Below are 22815 nucleotides of genomic sequence, written 5' to 3'. Positions count from 1 at the left end.
CCACCCCCGGGACCCCCAACACACCCAGGACCACCCCCCCGGACCCCCCCCCCCCCCCCCCCCCCCCCCCCCGGGACATCCCCCGCTACTCCATAACACCCGCCGCCGGGCCCCCCCGACCCCGGGCCCCCCCGACCCCCGGGCCCCCCCCTCAACCGGTAACCCCCACCCCGGACCGCCCCCCCCTGGGACCACCCATACACCCAGTAAATCCCCCGGATCCCCCCTCCCCCCTCCCCAGGACATCCCCCTCTACCCGGTAACACCCCCTGCCGGACCCCCCCGGACCCCCCTCCCGGACCCCACCCCCCACTTCCCCGCCGACCCCACCCGACCCCCAGGACCCCCTCACACGGTGACCACCACCCACCCCCAGACCCGCCCCCGGGACCACCCATACACCCATCCTCCCACCCCCGGGACATCCCCCTCCACTGGTAACACCCCCGCTGGACCACCCACCGATCCCGGGACCCCCACCCAGTAACACACATTCCCCCCGGACCCGGTAACCGTCCCCGGGATCCCCTCCTCCCCCCGGGACCCCCACCGAGGACACCCCTCCAGGACCCCCTCCCCACTCAGCGCTGCGGCCCAAAGGATGGTTCTGTAAGGAGGGGGGATGTGTCCCGGTAACGGAAGGGGAGTCCCAATAATAGGGGGGGGGGTCTCGGTAACAAGAGGTGGATGAGGATGGGCACCGAGTCCCGGTACCGGCGCGATGGGAACTGCTCCCCGGGGTGTTACCGGGAGGGGGGGGGCACACCGGGGGGTCTCGGGGTACACACACCTTCCCCCCTCCGGTACGCCACCGGGGCTGGGCTCCAGAGCACCGGGAGTCTCCGGTACCGAGTGGCGGCACACCGCGGGGGGAGTCCCAGTACCGTCCCCATGCCCTCCATGGGCACCGAGGGGGGCTTCCCGGTATGGGGGTGTCGGCAACCAGAGGTCCCGGGGGGGTATCCCGGTCCCTTTAGAGGACCGGGGCTGACACCAGGGGTTGATGCCACCGGCGGGAACCGGCGCTGAGTCACGGCGGGGGAACGGCGACCCGGGGCAGGGGGCAGTTCCCACGCCCCTTCATTCATTTATTTATTCATTCGCTTATTCATTCATCCACTTCCCGTCCTTCATTCATGCCCCACCTCCAGCTCGGGGGGCGGGGTCGGAGGGGTCCCAGTCCCGGTGCCCCGGCCCCGGCCGGGCTGCCCCAGTCCCGGTGTCCCGGCCCCGGCCGGCCTGTCCCCAGTCCCGGTGTCCCAGTCCCGGTGTCCTGGCCCGGCCGGGCTTTCCCAGTCCCGGTGTCCCCCTGCCCGGTGTCCCCCATGTCCCCGTCCCGCCCTCGGTGTCCCTATCCCAGTGTCCCCATGTCATTCCCTCCTGGTGCCCCCCGTCCCCCCGTCCCGGTGTCCCCCTCCCCGGTGTCCCGTCCCCCCCTCCCCGGTGTTCCCCCTCTCGTCCCCACGTGTTCTCCTCCCCGGTTTCTCCACCCCCCCCCTCCCCGCCCCGCTGTCCCCAGCCCGGTCCTGTCCCCACGTGTCGCGACCGGAGTAAACACGGCGCGTGTCGCCCTGGCGACGGCGTTCCATGCCGCTGACGTCACCACGTCCGGCGTCCTATGTTTACGTCGCGCGGCAACGGCCGTGGCCTTGGCAATGGGGGCGGGGGCGGGGGCGGGGCCTGCGCCGCTGCATGCCCGCGCGGTCCCGGGGCGCGGAGGGGGGGCGGAAAGGCGGGATGGAGGGAGCTGGGGAGCACACGCTGGGGGACGACGACACGGGAGGGGACAGGGACACGGGTGGGGGTCACGGGAGCTCCCCCGTTCACCGGCTGCTTAGCCAGCGCAGCCCCAGCGGCTGCGGGGAAGGGGACCCAGTGCCCACCCCCCCCACGTGTCACTCGTGTCCCCCCACGGCCCCTGACCCAGTGCCCCCTGTGTTCCTTGTGCCCCTCCGTGTCCCTTGTGCCTACACGTGTCCCCATGTCCCTGTGTTCCCATGTCCCCCCCCACCATGTCCCTGTCCCCCCAACCATGTCCTCATATGTCAGTGTCCCCCCCCACTGTGTCCTCACATGATCCTGTCCCCCCATGTCCTCCTGTCCCCCCATGTCCTCACATGTCCCTGTCCCCTGTGTCCCCTCCATGCCCCCCCTGTGTCCCTACATCCCCCCCCCACCATGTCCTCACATGTCCCTGTGTCCCCCCACCATGTCCTCTGTGTCCCCCTGCCATGTCCTCACATGTTCCCCCATGTCCCTGCCCCCCCCACACTCCCCATGTCCCCCCCAGCTGTGTCCCCCCACCCATGTCCTCACATGTCCCCCATGTCTCTGCCCCACCATGTCCCTACATTCCCCATGTCCCTGTCCCTCCCCAACATTCCCCCATGTCCCCCCCCCCATGTCCCCCCAATCAAACCTGGTTGTCACAAGAGTTTTTATTAAAGTGTGACACCCCCCCCACACGCACAGAGGGGAGGGGGAAAGGACACGGAGGGGGTGACACGACCCCCACCTCCCCCGACTGACCACCCCCCCCATGCAGGGTGGGAGCGATGTGGGGGGGGGCCCCGGCCACCCCCACCCCCAAGTTGTCACCTCGGGGGGGGACGGACAAGGGGGGGGTCACCGCGGCTTCACTTTGGCACTTGAGAGCTTGGCCTGGATCCTGGGGGCAGAGGGGAGTTGGGGGGGCGGGGCACCCCGAGACTCCCCCTGGGGCACCCCCAAGACCCCCCGGGGGGCACCCTGGAGTAGGGGGGGGGAGGGGGTGGGGCCCCTCACCTGGCTCGGAGGTGACTCAGGTGGCTCCTCACCAGACTCACGTACTGATCGATCTGGGCCTGGGGACATCGGGGACATGGGGAACAGGTGGGGACACGGGGGGGGGGGCAGAGGATACCCCTCGACCCCTCCCCAGACTTCCATGTGTGTCCCCCCATGTCCCCAACCCCTCTCCATCCCCCATGTCCCCCCCATGTCCCCAACCCTCTCCAGCCCCCGTGTCCCCAGTACCTGGTGGTGCCGGTAGAGCACGGGGAAGGTGAACGCACAGATGACACCTGGACAGGGAGAGCCATGTCACACCAGGTCCCCATGTCCCCCCTCCTGTCCCCTGTCCATGTACCGCACACACACACCCATCCCCATGCTCCACCCACTGTCCCCAGAGTGTCCCCCATCCCCCGTGCTGTCCCCATCCCTGTGTCATCCCCCCTGTCCCCAGGCACTACCCATATCCCCAACCCCTGTCCCCTCATCCCCCAGCCATATCCACACCCTGTCCCCTTGCCAGGCAGCATCCCTTGTGCCTGTCCCCATCCCATGTCCCTGTCCCCATCCCATGTCCCTTGTCTCCCATCCCTCCCCCATGTCCCTGTCCCCACCCATGTCCCTTCTCTCCTATCCCTCCCCCATGTCCCCGTCGCCACCCGTGTCCCCATCCCCACCCGCGTCCCTTCTCTCCCATCCCTCCCCCACGTCCCCATCCCCACCCACGTCCCTGTCCCCACCGGTGTCGCTGTGCTGGTGCGTACCCGCTCCCAGCAGCGTCAGCCCATTGCAGACAGCCCCCACGTAGGTCAGCAGGTAGAAGAAGAAGGCGAACTGCGGCCACAGCCCGGTGGCACCATCACCACCCCAGTGGCACCGTGCCACCAGCGTCCTCATGACCCCAGCCCCAGCCCCTCCCCCCCAAGTGCCCTTGGTTTGTGGGGCACCCCACCTTCCCCTGTCCCTTGGTTGTCCCCTCCACCCCCATGTCCTGGTGTCCCCACATCCCCTAGTGTCCCTGTGTCCCCCGTGTCCTCCATGTATTCCCTATGTCACCAGCACCCCAGGACCTCACGCACCCAGTGCCCCCCATGTCCTCAATGGCCCCATGTCCCTAGTGTCCCCCTGTGCCCTCAATGGCCCTGTGTCCCCATTCCCAGTGCCCCTTGTGTCCCCATGTCCCCAGTGTCCCCACGTCCCCTGTGCCCCCCCCATGCCCCCTACATCCACAATGGCCCCGTGTCCCCCAGTGCCCTCAATGGTCCCATGTCCCCAGTGCCACCCATGTCCCCCAGTGTCCTCAGTGCCTGTGTATGTCCCCAGTGCCACCCATGTCCCCCAGTGTCCTCAGTGCCTGTGTCCCCACTGCCCTCATGCCCCCCATGGCCCCCCTGCAGGGTGACAGTCACCTTGAGGGACTCGGGGACGCTGTGGACCAGGAAGAGGCGGGTGAGGGTGCGGGTGGCGGCGACGAGGTGCTGGGCCAGGCGCCGGGCCCAGCGCTGCTGCTCCTCGGGGCTCAGCCCCACGGTCCCCTCCGGCTGTGTCCTGCATGGGGACAGGGGTGGGACTGGGACAGGGAGCACAGAGACAAACCAGTGGGGGGGGATGGGGACCGCAGGGACAGCTGTGGAGATGGGGGTGGCAGGGACACGCCATGGGGTGGGGATGGGGACCACAGGTCCACCCTGTGTCATGGGGATGGCAGGGACAGGGCACAGGGGTGGCAGGGCCACCCCACAGGGACAGGGACATCAGGGCCCACCCTGGGTGAGAGGACAGGGACATCAGGGCCATCCCCCACTATGGGGACAGCGACAGGCAGAGGGGTGGCACCAGGAGGGTGCCGGTGACCGCCCCCTCAGGGTCCCCAGGGTGTCACTCACCGGCAGGGTGGCTCAGGTGGGTGGCGGCGCAGCACTCGCAAGGCAACACGATGCAGGCGCAGGGGGACGGTGACAGCCAGCGTGGCCAGCGCCCCGTAGGCGCCCACACTGATGGCACTGAACCGCGCTAGGCACCCCAGGGTGCCCAGCACCCCAACCAGCACCAGCGCCGACCGCCCCGGTGCCCGCCAGTACAGCAGCTCCCACACTGCAGGGACACAGCGCTGCGCCCAGGGCTCCCCCAGTATCCCTCCCTACCGCCCAGTATATCCCAGTATCCCCTCAGTACTCCCAGAGCCCCTCCAGAGCCTCCCCAATATCCCCCCCAGTGCCTCACAGTATACTCTCAGTGCTCCCAGCACCCCCCAGTATCCCTCCCCATGCTCCCCAGTATCCCCTCCAGCACCTCCCAGTGCCCCTCTAGAGCCTCCCAGTAATCCCTCAGTGCTCCCAGAGCCCCTCCAGAGCTCCCTAGTATCCCTCCCAGTGCCCCCCAGTATCCCCTCCATCCTCCCAGAGCCCCTAGTATCCCCTCCAGCACCTCTCAGTATCCTGCACTATCCCCTCAGTGCTCCCAGAGCCCCTCCAGAGCCCCCAGTATCCCCCCCAGTGCTCCCAGAGCCCCTCCAGAGCCTCCCAGTGACCCCCAGGATCCCCTCCAGTGCCCCCAGTATGCCCTCAGTGCTCCCAGAGCCCCTCCAGTATCTCCTCAGTCTTTCCAGTGCCCCTCCAGCGCTCCCAAATGCCCCTCCAGTAGCCCCCCAGGCTCCTCCTAATGCTCCTGGATCCTCCCAGTGCCTCCCAGTACCCTCCCCAGTGCCCCCACGGCGCCCCCCCCAGCTGTCCCCCCCCCCGAGTGACAGCCCCAGCTGCGGGGAAGGGGAGCGCACCCCCCCCGCCATGGGTGCCCCCCGCACCCACCTTGGCCCTCCATGGCTCCCGCGGGTGCTGCTGGGGTGGGGGGGGGTGGGGGGGTGTCACCCCTATATTTAGCCACCAATCCCAACTGGATGCCTGGGTCCACCCTGCAACCGGATCCCCACCCCCCCACCCCCACCCCCCGCCGTGATCTCCCCTCCCCCCACCCCCCCACCCCCCGCAGTGCCCCGGGGCTCTGATTGGCTGCTCACCCAGGACATCAGATGCCGGCGGGCTCAGTGATTGCTCAGGGGGCGCTGGGGGAGGGTCCGGGATTGAGGGAGGGTCCGGGGGGGGCGCGGGGGGCGGCAGGAGCAAGGCGCCCCCTGCGGATTGGGGAGGGACTGCGGGCGGGGGTTGGGGCGCAGGAGCTGCTGTGAGAAAAGAGGGGGGGAGGGTCAGGGGGCTGTCAGGGGCCCACCATCCCCATGGCCCCGAGCCCCCCCCTCCCCCCCCCCCAGGTCCCCCCCATCGCCCCCAGCTCCCCCCAGGGGTGCCCCAAACCCCTTCACATCCACAAACCCACCCACATTGGGGACCCCTCCCCATTGCCCCAGCCCCCACAGGGACCTCCCCCTGACATGAGCCCCCCGCCCCGGGTGCCCCAGGGATTCTCACCACCCCAAGCCCCCCCCCCAACACCCCACCCCCCCCCATACCCAGGCTCATCAGGGTCTCCTCAGTCTCAGGGCCCCCCAAATCTGGTAGGGCCCCCCCCGACCTCCAGCTGCCCCTCGAGGGGGGGCGGGGGCTCCTCAGGACGTTTTGGGGGGGCTCTGGCAGCCAAGCGGGGGTCCGGCCCCCGGAGGGGCCCCCCGGGGAGTCCTGAGCTCAGGCGGGGGTGGGCGGCCCCGACGGGAGTCTCGACGACAGCGGGGGGCCGGCTCGTTGGAGGACCCCCCGCCTTGAAAGGCGATGTAGGAGAAAGTGAGTTCCCGGGGGGGTCCCCGGGGTTCCCCCCCTGCTGCTGTCACTCCATCTTCATCCTCCTCCTCCTCCTCCTCCTCGGGGGGCTCCGATGCCACCTGCAGCTCGGGGAAGTCCGACTCCTCGTTGCCACCTTGGGGGGGGGGGCGTCAGAGGGGTCAAGGAAGGGGGGGGTTGGGTCATCCTCATGGTCCCCCCTCAACAAAGGTGCACCCCAAAATGGGGGGGGGGGGTCGCCCCTGCTCACCCTCCGTGGAGTCCGGCGTGGTGGAAGCCGTGGATGGAGCCTCTTCTGGTGGTGGGGTGGGGGGAGCAGGGGGATGGGGGCGCGTGGCCACCCCCTGCCCCATGTCCCTGTTGTGTCCCCGCAGTGCACGGTGCCCCCCCGCCCCAAAACCTGCACCAACCCTCCCAGGCCCTATGCCCCCCCCCCCGGGTGCCCCCCTTCCCCCGGGCACGCCCTGTCCCGGTGCCCCCAGCCCCATCCCAGCCCGGTTCCCCCAGTCCCTTCCGGTGGCCCCAAACTCTCCCGGTGGCCCCGGCCCCAGTGCCCCCGGTCCCTTCCCATTCCGGTGCCCCCAGCCCCTCCCGGTGCCCCCGGCCCCGGCCCCTCCCAGCGCCCCATCTCTGGTACCTTCACATCAGATCCCGCATCCCCGGCCCCTCCTGATGCCCCCAGCCCCCGGTGCCCTCAGCCCGGTTCATCGTCCCCGGCCCCTCCCAGCGCCACATCCCAGTACCCTCATCCCGGTTCCCGCATTCCCGGCCACTCCCGGTACCTCCAGCCCCGGATCTCCCAGCTCGGGTACCTCCATCCCTGGCCCCTCCCAGTAGCCCCATCCTGGTATCCCCATTCCTGGACCCTCCCGGCGCTCCCCATCGCGGTGCTCCCATCCTCGGCCCCTCCCGTACCCCCATCCCGGTACCTCCATCCCCGACCCCTCCGGTACCCTCATCCCCGGTACCCGCATCGCCGGTGCCCCCGGCCCCTCCCGGTACCCCGATACCCGGCTACTCCCGGTGCCTTCACCCTCGGTATCCGCATCCTCGGTACCCCCAGCCACTCCCGGTACCGCCACCCCCGGCCCCTCCCGGTAGCCCCAGCCCGGTACCCCAGCCCCTCCCGCCGCCCCATCCCCAGCCACTCCCGGAGCCGCGGCCCCTCCCGGTGCCGGTGCGTACTGCAGTGGGCGAAGCCCAGGACCTGCCCCATGGCGGCGGCCCCCGCATGGGGCTCCCGGTTGCCCCCGGGCCGGCCCCCGCCGCGCATCACCGCACCGCCATGGCGGGGCCCGCGGCGGACAAAGGGCGGCGGCGGGGGGGCGGGGCTGGGGGGCGGGGCCCACCGGGGGGCGGGCACCGAGACCGGCATCTGCTACCGGGCGCCGGCATCTGCTACCGGGCACCGGCATCTGCTACTGGGCACCGGATACCGGTACCTGCATCGGCATCTGCTACCTGGCACCGGGGTCTGCTACCGGGCACCGGCATCTGCTACCGGGCACCGGCACCGGCTACCGAGCACCGGCATCTGGTACCGGGCACCGGGCACTGGGACCGGGTACCAGGCATCGAGACCGAGACCTGGCACCGGTACAGGGGTCTGGCACCAGGATCTGGCAGTGGCTACCGGGCACCGGGATCTGCTACCGAGCACCGGCATCGGGCACCCGCACTGGGCACTGGCGTCACCCAGGACTCCTTGGAGTGCCCAGAATCCCCCTCCCAGTATATTCAAGAATCCACTCCAGTATGCCCTAGTGCCGCCCAGTACCTGTCAAAGTCCCGACAGTGTCTTCCCAGTGCCCCCAGTATTACCTCAGAGCTCCCCGTTGCCCTCCCAGTGCCTCCCCAGTGCCCCCAGCATCACCTCAGAGCCCTCCATTGCCCTCCCAGTGCCCCCCCCAGTATCTCCCAGTGCCCCCAGTATCATCTCAGAGCCCTCCATTGCCCTCTCAGTGCCCCCAGTATCACCTTAGAGCCCCCCCGGTGCCTCCCAGTGCCCCCATTGCTCTCCCAGTACCCCTAGTGCCCCTCCAGAGCCTATCCAGTACCATCCCAGTTCCCCCAGTCCCCAGAACTGGACAGCTTTGGGGGGCACTGGGGGGTGTGTGTGTTACTGCTCCGCTCCCCAGATAGGTGGGGACCACTCGAAGCCGTTGCCCTTTTAAGAAGGCGGGCACGGCCGGCACCGGGGGCGTGGCCATGGGGGGCGTGGCCGCGGGCCGGGACCGGCCGGTCCCCCCCCCCCCGCCGCCACCGGAAGGGCCGGGACCGGCCCCAGTGCCTCGCCGCAGCCACCAGCATGAGGTGAGCGCCCGGGAAACTGGGAGCACTGGGGAGCACCGGGACTTGGCACTGGAAGTACTGGGCAGGACTGGGAGCTAGCACCAGGGGATACTGGGAGCACTGGGGGCACTGGAAAGCATGGGGAAGTGGCACTGGGAGCACTGGCGGCACTGGAAAGCATGGGGAAGTGGCGCTGGGAGCACTGGGGACTGGTACTGGGAGTACTGGGGGCACTGGGGAGCACAGGGAAGTGGCACTGGGAGGTACTGGGGGGCTCTGGGAGGGTACTGTGTACTGTGGGCACTGGGCAGGACTGGGAGCTGGCACCGGGGGGTACTGGGAGTACTGGGGGCACCGGAAAGCGTGGGGAAGTGTCACTGGGAGCACTGGGGAGTGGTACTGGGAGTACTGGTGACACTGGGAAGCACAGGGAAGTGGCACTCGGAGGACTGGGGAGCACCGGGAGCTGGTACTGGGAGCACCGGGCAGTACTGGGAGCTGGCACCAGGGGGTAGTAGGAGCACTGGGGGCACTGGAAAACATGGGGAAGTGGCACTGGGAGCACTGGGGACCGGTACTGGGGGGTACTAGGAGCACTGGGAATACTGGGAGCACTGGGAATCACCAGGAGCTGGCCCTGGGAGTTTGCACTAGGAAGGACCGAGGTCACTGGAACGGGGGAGCACCGGGAACGGTACTGTGGGCACTGGGAACTGGTATCAGGAGCACTGGGGAGCACCAGTACTGGGGGCACTGTGACCATTTGGAACTGGTATTGGGGGCACTGGGAATACTGGGGAACACTGGGAACTGGTACTGGGAGCAATGGGGAGTGCTGGGAACTGGTACTGGGGATGCTGGGAACACTGGGGAGCACTGGGAATTGGCACTGGGGATGGGGGGAGCACTGGGAAATGGTACTGGGAACACTGGGAACTGGTACTGGGAGCAATGGGGAGTGCCGGGAACTGGTACTGGGGACGCTGGGAGCACTGGGAACTGGTACTGGGGACACTGGGAATACTGGGAAGCACCAGGAACTGGTACTGGGTGCACTGGGAACACCGGGGAGCACTGGGAACTGGTACCAGGAGCAATGGGAGCACTGGGAACTGATACTGGGAGCACTGGGAACTGGTTCCAGGAGCACTGGGGAGCACCAGGAACTGGTACTGGGGAGCCCTGGGAGCCGCCCCGGTAATGGGAGGGTCCCCCGGGTGGATGCCCCCCCCTGCCCCCAGTTTCCCCTTTGCGGGAGGGGTGGGGTGTGTCCCACCCCCCCGCGGGGGGAGGGGCCGGCCCGGACGCACTCTGAGGAAGTGGGGGAGGGGCAGGCCCGGACGCTGGGTCCTGGTGGAGAAGAGGAAGGAAAAAGGGGGGGTGTTGGGTGCTGGGGTGCGCTCGTGGGTTGGCTGCTGGGGGAAAGTGAGGGTGTCCCCCCCATGGGGACGCCCATGCTGGGGGGGGGGGGTCAGCAACCTGGGGGGTCCCACCCATGGAGGCCCCCATGCTTGGGGGGAGGGGGGGTGTCATCACCCGGCGGGGTGCCCATGCTGGGGAGGGGGGGGTCAGCACCCAGGGGGGTGCCGATGCTGGGGGGGGGAGGGGTGTCAGCACCCAGGGGGTCCCACCCATGGAGGTGCCCATGCTTGGGGGGGGGGGGTGTCATCACCCAGCGGGGTGCCCATGCTGGGGAGGGGGGGGGTCAGCACCCAGGGGGGTGCCGATGCTGGGGGGGGAGGGGTGTCAGCACCCAGGGGGTCCCACCCATGGAGGTGCCCATGCTTGGGGGGGGGGGGGTGTCATCACCCAGCGGGGTGCCCATGCTGGGGAGGGGGGTGTGTCAGCACCCAGCGGGGTGCCCATGCTGGGGAGGGGGGGGTCAGCACCCAGGGGGGTGCCGATGCTGGGGGGGGAGGGGTGTCAGCACCCAGGGGGTCCCACCCATGGAGGTGCCCATGCTTGGGGGGGGGGGGGTGTCATCACCCAGCGGGGTGCCCATGCTGGGGAGGGGGGGTGTCAGCACCCAGGGGGGTGCCCATGCTGGGGAGGGGTCAGCACCCAGGGGGTCCCACCCCACAGGGGTTGCCCCCCCTGCTGGGCGCCTCCCCACCCTTGCCCCCCCCCGGCAGCGAGACGGTGCTGTGCAGTGCCCGGGCCTCAGTGCTGCTCTACGATGACACCCACAAGCAGTGGGTGGCAGCTGGGGGGGGTCCGCAGACCCTCAGCTGCGTCCAGCTCTACCACCACCCTGGCACCAACGCCTTCCGCCTGGTGGGACGCAAGATGCAGCCCGACCAGCAGGTGAGGGTGCTGGGGGGCACCCATGGGTGCCGGGGGTGGGTGGGGGGTGGGGTGGGGAAGGGGCAGTCCTTGGTGTGGGGGGCTATGGGGTGACGCTGGGCATGGGGCACCCTTGGGGGTGGGGGGGCTATGGGGTGACGCTGGGCATGGGGCACCCTTGGGGGTGGGGGGCTGTGGGGTGACGCTGGGTATGGGGCACCCATGGGTGTGTGAGGGGCTGTGGGGCAATGCAAAGCATGGGGGGGCTCAGTGGGACCACCCTGGCTATGGGGGGGCTCTGTGGGGCACCCCTGGGTATGGAGGTCTCTATGGGGTATCTGTGGGTGTCGGGGGGCTCTATAGGGCCCCCCCCGTGTATGGGGGGGCTCTGTGGGCCCCCTCCGGATGCTGGCCCCACTCCTCCCCCACGGGTGCCCACAGGTGGTGCTGAACTGCCCACTGGGGAGGGGGCTGCGCTACAGCCAGGCCACCCCCCAGTTTCACCAGTGGCGTGAGGCCCGGCGGGTCTGGGGGCTCAGCTTCGGCGCCCCCCGTGAGGCCGCCCTCTTCGCTGCCGCTGTCCTGCGGGCCCTGCGGGCGCTGGAGGAGGGTGAGGAGGGTTTGGTTTTTTTTTGGGGGGGGGGCACTGGGGGGTACTGGAGGGGGCTTGACCCCATGACCTTTTGTGTGTGTCCCCCACCCAGGCACCCCCCTGTCCTGGCCAGACCCTGACGGTTCAGCTTCAGAGGAGCCCGAGCAGCAGGAGAGGTGGGGACCAACCAAATGGGGGGGGGGGGGGGGCACCATGATGGGGGGGGGCTGGGGGTGGTCCCCCGTGTTGGGGAACCCCCCCTTACACCACCGCTCACCCCCAGGCATGTGCTGGAGGACCCCGAGCGCCGTGTGGCACCTGCAGGTGGGTGACGGGGGGGGGGGGGTCCCAGGCTGACCCCCCCCCAACACTGCAGATGCCTTCCCCCCCCCTTTCCCCCCCCACCCCCCCCAAGACCCTCACCCCTCTAAACCCTGTCGTCCCCCCCCCAGGCACCCAGGCTATGCCCACTGGAGGCCCTCCACCCCCCCCCGGCCCTCCTCCACCCCCCGGCCCCCCCCCCCACCCCCTGGCCCCCCCCCAGCCACGGGGGTCCCACCGGCCCCCCCCTTACCACCAGCAGCAGCAGGGGGTGCTGCCGGGGGGGGTCCCGGGGGGGTCTCCGGTTTTGCAGCTGCCATCGCGGGAGCTAAACTCAGGAAAGTCAGCAAGGTGAGGGGCATAATTTTTTTTGGGGGGTGGGGGGATAAACTGGGGGGGGGGGGGGCTCTGCATCACCCCCTTTCTCCTGGCAGGATGAGGCACCGGGTGCGGGAGCTCCCCCTGCGCCCCCCAAGGGCGATGGTGCCCGGGGAGGGGGCGGGGGGGGGCTGATGGAGGAGATGAGCGCCATGCTGGCCCGACGGTAAGAAATGGGGGGGGGGGGGGGGGGGGGATGATTGGGGGAGAGCACCCCCCTCTGCCCCCCCCGCCCCCAAAGGTGGGGCATCCCTGTACCCACACTGCCCCCCCCAGGAGGAAAGCCACCCTGCATGGGGACAAGCCAGTGCCAAAGAAGGACGATGACATCACCAGCGTGAGTGCCCCCCCCCCCCCCAAATACCAGTTGTAGCCCACCCCCACACTGGGGGGGCACTCTGTCTGTGCCCCCCCACCTCACCCCACCACGAGGATAGGCAATCCCCTTGTCCTCAGGTGCTGCCCACCCCCCCGCCACAATCCAACCCCCCTCCCCGTCTACCACCCCCACCGCGTCCAACCCCACGCCCCCCAGACCCCTCTCTCTGCCCCCCCCCCGCAGGACGAGGTGGAGCCGGGCACTAGGACCCCGGGGCAGCCCGTGGTGAGTGCGGGGAACTACAACTCCCAGCGTGCCCCGCGGCCCACCCCCATGGCGGGGCATGCTGGGAAATGTAGACCTGCAGCTGGGGGAGCATTGAGGGGCACCCCTAGGGGAAGGGGAGGGGGGGTGGGGTCTGGGCCCCCCACCCCCTCACTGTTCTCCCCCTGCAGAGCCTGTGCGGAGACCCTGGGAGAAAGCCAGCTCCACACTGCCCAGGTGGGGGGGGGGGACCTGGGGGGGGCACTTGGCGGGGGGGGGGCACCCAGGGGGCTAGAGGAGGGTTTTGGGGGGTGGGCACCCAGGGGCTAGATGGGAGGTCCTGGGGGGGGCCCATGGAAGGAGTATTGGGATGCTGGGACGGGTGTCTCTGGTACCCCCAGAGGATTTGGGGGTCAGTTGCTGGGACTGGGGGGGAGGTTGGGTCCCCAAGATGGGGGGGGGGCACCCAGTCTGGTCTTGGGGGTCCCCCCAACTTACTTATCCCCTTCCCCAGGATGAAGTCAGCCATCCCAGCTGCCCCCGCTGACCCCCCCAGCCCTGCTGATGAGCCTGACCTGGAGCGAATGAAACAGGTACGGGGGTGGGGAGTGTGTTTGGGGGGTGGGGGAGTCTGGGGGGGGCCCCCTCAAATCCCCTCACCCTGTGACTCCCCCAGGAGCTGCTGGAGGAGGTGCGGAGAGAGCTGCAGAAGATGAAGGAGGAGATCATTGAAGGTGGGGGGGAGGGCTCAAGGGGTATTGGGGGGGGGGGGGGCAGGGTGAGGGCTACTTGCCCATCTCCCCCCAGTAACACTGTACCCCCCCCCAGCATTTGTGGTGGAGCTGCGGAAGCGGAGCGCGCCCTAGCCACCCCCACACTGAAGATGGGGGAGGGCCCCCCCTCCTTCCTCCCCATCACCTCACACACATCCCTCCCCTCATTTCACCCCCCCACTGCCCTGGGGAGGGGGGGCGGCTCTAGGCTGGACCTCCCCCCCCGGGCTGTGCCTTACCGGCTGGGGGGGCCCAGACAGCCCCCCTCCCACTGTGCCCCCCCTCACCACCAGTTTGAGGACCCCTTTTTTTTATAGTGGGAGGGGGGGGGGGCAAAAGAGGGGTGCCCCCCCCTTTCCCCACCCCCGGGGTCGTTTTTTATGCCACTTTTGGGTTTTTCACCTTTTTTTGCAATTTTTTTTTTTTGGGGGGGGGGGGAGGGGTGTATCATGCCCCCATCCCCTGCCCCCAATAAATACAGTTGTTTTGTACATGACACCTGTGTCCATGTCACCCGTGGGACACCCCCGTACCCCGCCCCCCATCACAGCAATGAGAGGGACAGTAAGGGCTTTGCTTTGCTTTAATGGCACCTGCCTCCCCCCTTAGCCACGCCCCCATCAGCTCCCCACCAATCGCAGCCCCCTCACCTGGCCCTGCCCTCCAGTGGCCCCACCCCTTCCACCCTCCACCCCCCACCCTCAGCCATGCCCCTTCCATGCCACGCCCTTAGCCCCACCCTTGTGATGCTTCACTCTTAGCCCTGCCCCCTCCAGCCCCACCCCTTAGTCCTGCCCCCTCCATGCCCTGCCCACCATCCTTGAACCCATCCTTTGCCGTGCTCCACCCTTAGCCCCGTCCCTTTCATGCCACACCCACTCCAGCCCCACCCACCACCCTTAGCCCCACCCTGTGACATCTCACCCTTAGACCCACCCCTTTCATGCCCCACCCACTCCAGCCCCACCCACTCCAGCCCCACCCACCACCCTTAGCCCCACCCTGTGACATCTCACCCTTAGACCCACCCCTTTCGTGCCCCACCCACCACCCTTAGCCCCACCCACTCCAGCCCCACCCACCACCCTTAGCCCCATCCACTTCAGCCCCACCCACCACCCTTAGCCCCACCCTGTGACATTTCACCCTTAGACCCACCCCTTTCATGCCCCACCCACCACCCTTAGCCCCGCCCTGACATTTCACCCTTAGCCCCACCCCTTTCATGCCCCACCCACCACCCTTAGCCCCGCCCTGTGACATTTCACCCTTAGACCCACCCCTTTCATGCCCCACCCACCACCCTTAGCCCCGCCCTGTGACATTTCACCCTTAGCCCCACCCCTTTCATGCCCCACCCACCACCCTTAGCCCCACCCACTCCAGCCCCACCCACCACCCTTAGCCCCATCCACTTCAGCCCCACCCACCACCCTTAGCCCCACCCTGTGACATTTCACCCTTAGCCCCACCCCTTTCATGCCCCACCCACCACCCTTAGCCCCACCCCTTTCATGCCCCACCCACCACCCTTAGCCCCACCCCTTTCATGCCCCACCCACCACCCTTAGCCCCACCCTGTGACATTTCACCCTTAGCTCCACCCCTTCCATGCACCACCTGCTAACTTGGCCTCGCCCCTTCCATGCCCCACCCACCACCGTTAGCCCCACCCAGCCCAGACCCACTCACCACCCTTAGCCCCGCCCCTCAAGCTCCACCCTCTGTAACACTCCACCCTTATCCCCACCCCTCCATTAGCGACCCACCCCCCTTAGCTCTACCCATCCTGCCCCCACTCCCTTTAGCCCCACCCCTCCTTAACCCCACCCCCTCCCTTAGCCCCACCCAGTCAAGCCCCCCTTAGCCCCACCCCTCCAGCCCCATCCTTAGCCCCACCCATCCTGCCCCCTTAGTAGCCCCACCCCTATGCCACTGCACCCAAAGCCCCCCCACAAGACCCCCTCCTTTAGCCCCCAACACCCCTTCACTCCCTCGACAAGCCCCTCCCTTAAAGGAAACCGCCGGTGGGAAGAACAAGGAAGGGGGCGCTTTAATAGCCAGGGTCGGTGGAGGCGTGGTTAGTGCCGACAGGGGCGTGGCTAGACGCGGCGGGGGCGTGGCTAGCGCCAGCAGGTGCACAACTACATTCGGCGGGGGCGTGGTTAGCGCCGGCGGGGGCGGGGTTAGCGCCGGCGTGGTTAAGGCCGGCATGGGCGTGGTTAAGGTTCGCGGGGGCGTGGCCGAGCCCGCCGGGGCCAGGCGGCAGGCGTGCCGCCATGGCCTCCAGCTCGGCCCGCAGCCCCTCCAGCCCCTCGCGCAGCTCCCGCAGCGCCGCCGCCTGCTCCCCTTCCCGGCGGCGCGTCTGCCCCGCCTGCCGCGCGTACTCCAGGTACAAGCAGAGCCCCCCAACGCCGAACACGATCGCTTCCCCCAGCAGCTCCGCCCCCAGCTCCGCCGCCGCCTCCTCGTTCAGCGGTTTCACGGCGGCGCCGCGGAAGCCCATCAGCCGCATCTTGGCGCGCATCTCCACCCAGTGATACACTGCGGGGGGGGGGGGGGGGGGGGGCACTGACTAAGGACCCCCGGAGTCCTTCCCCGGTGTGACACCCCCCCCCCCCTTCCCCCAGTCACCCCCTCCTCCCCCAGTGACCCCCCCCCCCCCCTCCGCCCCAACTCACGCTGGGCGGGGGGCAGGCAGATGTAGGTGCGGAAGAAGGGACTGGCGCGGGCCCCGGCTTTGATGCGCGCCGCCAGGGGGCGGCTCAGCTGGCGCGCGCCCAGGGTCAGCAGCTTGGCCAGCGGGAACGCGCCCGCCACCATCGTCCGCCCGCGCGCGCCGCCCTGACGTCAGCGCCGCGCGACGCCGGCCGGCGAGGGAGGGAGGGGGGGCGGGCCGCCCCGAAGCTCCGCCCACTGCTCTTCGCGGGGCCGCGGAGTCACCCGCCTGGTGCCCCCAGCCGACCCGCAGCCACGCCCTCTGAGCCCAGGACACGCCCCCTGAGCGCAGACCCGCAGCCGTGCCCCCTTTCCCCCGAACAGAAGCCACGCCCCTGAGTCCAGGCCACGCCCCCTTTACCCAGACCAGGCACCACGCGCCTTTAGACAACGCTCCGAAGACCCGGCCCCTTACCCGGACATGAAACCACGCCCCCTTCCCACACAAACCCACGCCCCTTCGCGCCCCAAACCCACGCCCCCTTTTCCCCGAACGGAGGCCTCGCTCCCTTTCCCACGTACTAAGCCACGCCCCTTTTCCCGGCTTTAAGCCGCGCCCCCTTTCCTGCCTGAAGTCACGCCTCCCTCCCAATCCGAAGCCACGCCCCTTTCCCTCACACGCAGCCACGCGTGGGGGTGGGGGGGAGTTTGGGGGGGGGGGTCGGGCTGTTTCTGCGTGACTCGTGGGTGACAGTGGGGCACCCGTGGGTGGTGTCGGACTCCCCTGGGTGACACTGGAACGCCTGTGGGTGACACTGAAGCACTGAACCCCCCATGGGTGATGTCGGAGCACCCATGGGCAATGCTGGACCCCCCTGGGTGACACTGGCGTGCTCGTGGGTGATACTGGACCACCTGTGGGAGGCAGTGGAGCACCCATGGGTGATGTTGCTCCCCCCCTGGGTGGCAACGGACCCCCCCCTGGGTAACACTATGGCACCCGTGGATGACACTGGGGCACCCGTGGGTGATGCCAGTCCCCCATGAGTAACACTGGATCCCCACTGGGTGACACTGGGGCACCCGTGTGAGACAGCAGGGTAGCCGTGGGTGATGGTGGAGCACCCAGGTGACACTGGAACACTCATGGGTGACACTGGGGCACCCGTGGGTAATGCTGGACCCCCTTGGGTGGCACCGGACCACCCGTGGGTGACACCACACACACACCCCCCAAGCGACCCTGTACCCCTGGCACGTGTGGGGCTTCCTGGGGGCTCTCCCACCCCAGACGTGGGCCAGGCTCCACGCGACCACCGGGTCACGTTGCTCCGCGTGTGCCCCCCACCCCCCCTGGGTGCCCCCCCCCCCCCGGTGCCCCCCCCGTGTCCCCGCCCCCGTGGGCGGGGACACCGGAGCCGGTGCCCGTGTACCGAGGGCGGTGGAGTCTCGCACTGAGCCGGTACCAGGGGTCCTGAGACAGGAGATGGGGGTCCGGGGGGGGGGGGGGCGGTGTAAAGCTCACGGGACAAGGGGGTGGGGGTGGACACGCGTGGGGGGACTCAGGACACAGCGGGGGGGGCCGGGACAGCGAGGGGGGGACAAGGGACCCTGGGGGAGGGAGTCGGGACACCGGAGGTGGGGCACCAGCATCACGGTGGGGTGTCGGGGTGAAGTGGAGCGGACATGGGGGAAGGGGGGGGACACGCGTGGGGGGACTCAGGACAGAGCAGGGGGGGCGCCGGGACACCGAGGGGGGTGCAAGGGACACTGAGGTGGGGACAAGGGACACCGGGGGGGGGCAAGGGACACTGAGGGTGGAGCAAGGGACACGGGGCAGCGGGGTGATGCGTGTGGGGGGGACTCAAGGGATCACGAAGGGGGCCGGGACACCGAGGGTGGGGACAAGGGACACTGGGGGGGGACGACAAGGGACACTGGGGGGGGGGGGCGCGGGGCACAGAGGGGGGCATGGGGCACGGGACACGGGAGGGGCACGGGACACTGGGACAGGGGAAGCAACACGGGAGGGTGGGACAAGGGACACTGAGCGGTGGCACCTGTATCACGCGGGGGAGGGCCGAGGGGGGCGGCTGCTACCGGTCCCGTGTCCCCTCCACCGGAGGGACCCACCGGCAGCTCCCTGGTAACGACCACGTCAAAGGGGGGGGGGAGGGCAGGGCTGGTGATGGGGAGGGGGATGATACCGGTAACCCCTCCCCCTCGTGCCCCTCCCCCCCAGTACACCCCTCCCCCCACTCCAGGAGCCACTGTCACGACATGGGGCACTGGGCTATGCCCCCCCCCTTGCTCAGCCAGGTCCTGCATGGGGCAGAGGTGAGACACACACCCCTCCCCCCCATTACCCCTGGGACCCCCCCCAGACACTGGGACACACACACACGGCCCCTCCCCTTGCCTCATCGGGACCCCCAAGCCACTGGGACCCCCGCCAGGTGCCACCTCAGGGACCCCTCTACCCACCCAGGACCATGGTGGCCCCGCGGTGGTGGCCCCATGATGGTGGCCCCAGTCGTAGTGTCCCCATGGTGGTGGCCCCAGTTGTGGTGGCCCCATCATGGTGGCCCCAGCGGTGCTGTCCCCATGGCGGTAACCCTCTTGTTTGCCCCATCCTTGTGCCCCCGTGGTGGTGACCCCACAGTGGTCACCCCAGTGTGGCCACCCCAGTGGTGACACCCCCCTAGCGTCCCCCCTCGGTGTGCCCCCCATGTCCCCCACAGGAGGAGCGCTCAGCTCAGGCAACGCTGGCCGCTTGGCACCAGTACCGGCACGCCTGCGAACTCCGCCTGCACCTCGACCCCCCAGCACCCGGTGAGTGCGCTGGAGGTGGGGACACCAGGGGGACACTGGGAGGACACTGGGGGATGCCCTGACCCCCCACCCCACCAGGACCTGTTTGCAACCGCAGCTTCGACATGTACGCCTGCTGGGGGGATGCAGTCCCCAACACCACCGTCACTGTCCCCTGCCCCTGGTACCTGCCCTGGCACCACCGAGGTAAGGGCGGGGGCGTGTCCCCCCCCCCCCCCATGGGTGGCCGTGGGGTGACAGGAGGGGGTACTCAGTGCAGGGTGGGGTGGTGGCTCGGCACTGCGGACCCGACGGGCGCTGGGTGCTGGATGAGACTGGGAGACCTTGGCGGGATCATTCGCAGTGCCAGGATCCGGCACAGGAGCAGCCGCTGCAGGTAGGGGTCTGGGGGCTGAGCCGGGGTGTGGGGTGCTGGGTGTGGGATGCTGTGCCGTGGGGTGCTGGGTGCTGGGGCGTGGGGTGCTGGGGCACGGGATGCTGTGGCATGGTGTGCTGGGCTGGGGTGTGGGGTGCTGTGCCATGCCATGGGGTGCTGGGGTGTGAGGTGCTGGGGCGTGGGGTGTGGGGTGCTGTGGCATAGGGTGCTGTGCTGTGCCATGGGGTGCTGTGTTGGGGCATGGGGTGCTGTGCCGTGGGGTGCTGGGTGCTGGGGCGTGGGGTGCTGGGGTTTGGGGTGCTGGGGTGTGGGGTGCTGTGTTGAGGCGTGGGGTGCTGTGCCGTGCGCAGGGTGCTGTGCTGGGAGCTGCACCATGCTGTGATGTGTCACACTGCCGTGCCGTGTGGTGCGCCCTGCTTCTCTGCTGCGTGGCGTGCTGGGCTGTGCCATGCCCTGTCCATGCCCTGTGCCATGCTGTGCTGTGCCGTGCTGTGCACCACGCTGTGCCCAGCGCTGTGCCCTGTCCATGCCCTGTGCCGTGCCACGCTGTGTCATGCACTGTGCCGTGCTGTGCCGTGCCCGTGCCATGCCCTGTACCACACTGTGCCATGCTGTGCCCTGTGCCATGCCCGGTACCACACCGTGCCGTGCTGTGCCGTGCCCGTGCCATGCCCTGTACCACACTGTGCCATGCTGTGCCCTGTGCCATGCCCGGTACCACACCGTGCCGTGCTGTGCTGTGCCCGTGCCGTGCCCTGTACCACACCGTGCTGTGCCGTGCCCGTGCCATGCCCTGTACCACACTGTGCCATGCTGTGCCCTGTGCCGTGCCCTGTACCACACCGTGCCGTGCTGTGCCGTGCCCGTGCCGTGCCCTGTACCACACTGTGCCATGCTGTGCCCCGTGCCGTGCCCTGTACCACACCGTGCCGTGCTGTGCCGTGCCCGTGCCATGCCCTGTACCACACTGTGCCGTGCTGTGCCGTGCCCGTGCCGTGCCCTGTACCACACTGTGCCATGCTGTGCCCTGTGCCATGCCCTGTACCACACTGTGCCGTGCTGTGCCGTGCCCGTGCCGTGCCCTGTACCACACTGTGCCATGCTGTGCCCCGTGCCGTGCCCTGTACCACACCGTGCCGTGCTGTGCCGTGCCCGTGCCATGCCCTGTACCACACCGTGCCGTGCTGTGCCGTGCCCGTGCCGTGCCCTGTACCACACTGTGCCATGCTGTGCCCTGTGCCATGCCCTGTACCACACTGTGCCGTGCTGTGCCGTGCCCGTGCCGTGCCCTGTACCACACTGTGCCATGCTGTGCCCCGTGCCGTGCCCTGTACCACACTGTGCCGTGCTGTGCCGTGCCCGTGCCGTGCCCTGTACCACACTGTGCCATGCTGTGCCCCGTGCCGTGCCCTGTACCACACCGTGCCGTGCTGTGCCGTGCCCGTGCCATGCCCTGTACCACACTGTGCCCCGTGCCGTGCCCTGTACCACACCGTGCCGTGCTGTGCCGTGCCCGTGCCATGCCCTGTACCACACTGTGCCCCGTGCCGTGCCCTGTACCACACCGTGCCGTGCTGTGCTGTGCCCGTGCCATGCCCTGTACCACACCGTGCCGTGCTGTGCCGTGCCGGTGCCATGCCCTGTACCACACTGTGCCCCGTGCCGTGCCCTGTACCACACCGTGCCGTGCTGTGCCCTGTGCCATGCCCTGTACCACACCGTGCCGTGCTGTGCCGTGCCCGTGCCCTGTACCACACCGTGCCGTGCTGTGCCGTGCCATGCTGTGCCCCATGCCATGCTGTGCTGTGCAGTGCCATACCATGTTGCACCGTGCCATGCCGTGCCATGCCCCATATCGTGCTGTGCCGTGCCCCGCTACCCCCTGCCACACCCTGTGCCACCTCCCGGCTTGGTGCCACCTCCCCGTCGCCGTGTCCCTCTCCCCACAGCGCCAGGCCTGGCTGCTGGAGCAGTTCCGGCTCCTCTACACTGTGGGCTACTCCCTGTCCCTTGTGGCCCTCCTGCTGGCGCTGCTACTGCTCCTCACCTTCAGGTACCGTGGCGGGGGCACCCATGGGTGCTAGGAGGGCACCCATGGGTGCTGCTACCCACTGACCTTTGTCCCCACAGGCGCCTGCATTGCACCCGCAACTTCATCCACGCCAACCTCTTCCTCTCCTTCGTGCTGCGGGCAGGCGCCATCCTGACGCGGGACGCGCTGCTGCGCCGCCGCCTGCGCCCCGGCCCCGCACACCCGCTGCAGCTGGTGGGCCAGGAGGTGGGCACCCACGGGTGGGGGGCACCCACATGGGGGACACCCATGAAGCGGACAGCTATGGTGGGGGCACCCATGGGTGGGGACAGCCATGGTGGGGGCACCCAAAGAGTGGGGACACTCATGGGTGGGGGTTGATGGGCTGTGCTGGGATGTGAGACCCAAGGGTGGGAGCTGGTCAGACATGACACTGGTCCCACCACAATCCTGGTGCCACCACGATCCTGGTCCACTATGACACTTGTCCCACCATGACCCTGGTGGCAGCATGATCCTGGTCAAATGTGATATTGGTGCCACCACGGTCCTGGTTCCCACCATGACATTGGTGCCACCACAACTCTGGTGCCACCACAATGCTGGTGCCACCACCATAACACTGGTGCCACCATGACATTGGTGCCACCACGATGTTGGTGCCACCATGATCCTGGTCCAACATGATATTGTTCCCACCACAACACTGGTGCCACCATGGTCCTGGTGCCACCACAATGCTGGTGCCACCATGATCCTGGTGCCCCTCTGAGGCTGTTCCCCCCCCGCCGCTGCTGTCCCGCTGGTGCTGGGGTTGTCCCCAGGGCAGGCGGTGGCCAGCTGCCGGCTGGCCCAGGTGGTCACCCAGTACTGCGTGGGGGCCAACTACGGGTGGCTGCTGGCCGAGGGGCTCTTCCTCCACAAGCTCCTGGTGCTGGTGGCCTTCAGTGGCCGGCGCTGCCTACCTGCCTTCCTCCTCCTCGGCTGGGGTGAGCCCCGCTCTGTGTCCCCACATGTCCCCTCTGTGTCTCCGTGTCCCCTCCCCAACCTTGTCCCTGTCCCACCAGGAGCCCCCGTGCTCTTCGTGGTACCATGGGTGGTAGCGAGGTACCTCTATGAGAACGAGGGGTGAGGCTGCCACTCCTGCCCCCCATTGTCCCCACTTTGTTACCCCCAGGGGACACCCTGTCCCCTT

General features: G+C 69.0%; 4 protein-coding genes across 4 annotated transcripts in view; 2 read left to right on the top strand and 2 right to left on the bottom strand.

The window, feature by feature from the left end:
- Positions 1-2420: 2420 nt before the first annotated feature.
- Positions 2421-7773, bottom strand: LOC129734458 (reticulon-1-like). Its single transcript, XM_055697977.1, has 10 exons — positions 7503-7773; positions 6551-6636; positions 6236-6401; positions 5789-5950; positions 4659-4866; positions 4182-4320; positions 3537-3606; positions 3016-3062; positions 2785-2843; positions 2421-2668 (listed from the first exon to the last, which is right to left on the bottom strand). The coding sequence occupies exons 1-10, from the start codon at positions 7771-7773 to the stop codon at positions 2626-2628; spliced, it is 1251 nt and encodes a 416-aa protein (XP_055553952.1). The 3' UTR covers positions 2421-2625.
- Positions 7774-8668: 895 nt separating this feature from the next.
- VASP (vasodilator stimulated phosphoprotein) lies at positions 8669-14218 on the top strand. Its single transcript, XM_055697976.1, has 14 exons — positions 8669-8813; positions 9437-9564; positions 10925-11096; positions 11517-11685; positions 11780-11843; positions 11951-11991; positions 12120-12339; positions 12455-12532; positions 12643-12703; positions 12929-12971; positions 13141-13186; positions 13464-13542; positions 13626-13683; positions 13778-14218. Exons 1-14 carry the CDS (start codon positions 8709-8711, stop codon positions 13813-13815), a joined length of 1302 nt encoding a protein of 433 aa, XP_055553951.1. The 5' UTR covers positions 8669-8708; the 3' UTR covers positions 13816-14218.
- Positions 14219-15752: 1534 nt separating this feature from the next.
- OPA3 (outer mitochondrial membrane lipid metabolism regulator OPA3) lies at positions 15753-16587 on the bottom strand. Its single transcript, XM_055697980.1, has 2 exons — positions 16404-16587; positions 15753-16266 (listed from the first exon to the last, which is right to left on the bottom strand). The coding sequence occupies exons 1-2, from the start codon at positions 16543-16545 to the stop codon at positions 15776-15778; spliced, it is 633 nt and encodes a 210-aa protein (XP_055553955.1). The 5' UTR covers positions 16546-16587; the 3' UTR covers positions 15753-15775.
- Positions 16588-17805: 1218 nt separating this feature from the next.
- LOC102046533 (gastric inhibitory polypeptide receptor) overlaps positions 17806-22815 on the top strand; it is a 6855-nt gene continuing 1845 nt past the window's right edge. The window contains exons 1-10 of the mRNA XM_055697975.1: positions 17806-17842; positions 18645-18717; positions 19122-19212; positions 19291-19398; positions 19467-19588; positions 21538-21641; positions 21719-21866; positions 22450-22609; positions 22688-22748; positions 22798-22807. Of these exons, the coding sequence (XP_055553950.1) occupies positions 18661-18717; positions 19122-19212; positions 19291-19398; positions 19467-19588; positions 21538-21641; positions 21719-21866; positions 22450-22609; positions 22688-22748; positions 22798-22807 (861 nt within the window). The 5' untranslated portion in view covers positions 17806-17842; positions 18645-18660. The remainder of the gene's footprint in view (positions 17843-18644; positions 18718-19121; positions 19213-19290; positions 19399-19466; positions 19589-21537; positions 21642-21718; positions 21867-22449; positions 22610-22687; positions 22749-22797; positions 22808-22815) is intronic.

Source organism: Falco cherrug, chromosome 22 (assembly GCF_023634085.1).
Source record: "Falco cherrug isolate bFalChe1 chromosome 22, bFalChe1.pri, whole genome shotgun sequence".
Taxonomy (NCBI): Eukaryota; Metazoa; Chordata; class Aves; order Falconiformes; family Falconidae; genus Falco; species Falco cherrug.
Note: the sequence above shows the minus strand (reverse complement) of the source record. Positions and strands in the feature narration are given on the sequence as shown.

Coding starts and splice junctions, on each gene's coding strand:
- LOC129734458 (XM_055697977.1), bottom strand. CDS start 7,773: ATGCGCGGCGGGGGCCGGCCCGGGGGCAACCGGGAGCCCCATGCGGGG. Junction 5,951..6,235: donor GGAGACCCTGATGAGCCTGG/GTATGGGGGGGG, acceptor CTTTTCTCACAG/CAGCTCCTGCGCCCCAACCC. Junction 4,321..4,658: donor CCACCTGAGCCACCCTGCCG/GTGAGTGACACC, acceptor GTCCCCATGCAG/GACACAGCCGGAGGGGACCG.
- VASP (XM_055697976.1), top strand. CDS start 8,709: ATGGGGGGCGTGGCCGCGGGCCGGGACCGGCCGGTCCCCCCCCCCCCG. Junction 12,533..12,642: donor AGCGCCATGCTGGCCCGACG/GTAAGAAATGGG, acceptor TGCCCCCCCCAG/GAGGAAAGCCACCCTGCATG. Junction 12,972..13,140: donor GACCCCGGGGCAGCCCGTGG/TGAGTGCGGGGA, acceptor CTCCCCCTGCAG/AGCCTGTGCGGAGACCCTGG.
- OPA3 (XM_055697980.1), bottom strand. CDS start 16,545: ATGGTGGCGGGCGCGTTCCCGCTGGCCAAGCTGCTGACCCTGGGCGCG. Junction 16,267..16,403: donor CTGCCTGCCCCCCGCCCAGC/GTGAGTTGGGGC, acceptor CCCCCCCCGCAG/TGTATCACTGGGTGGAGATG.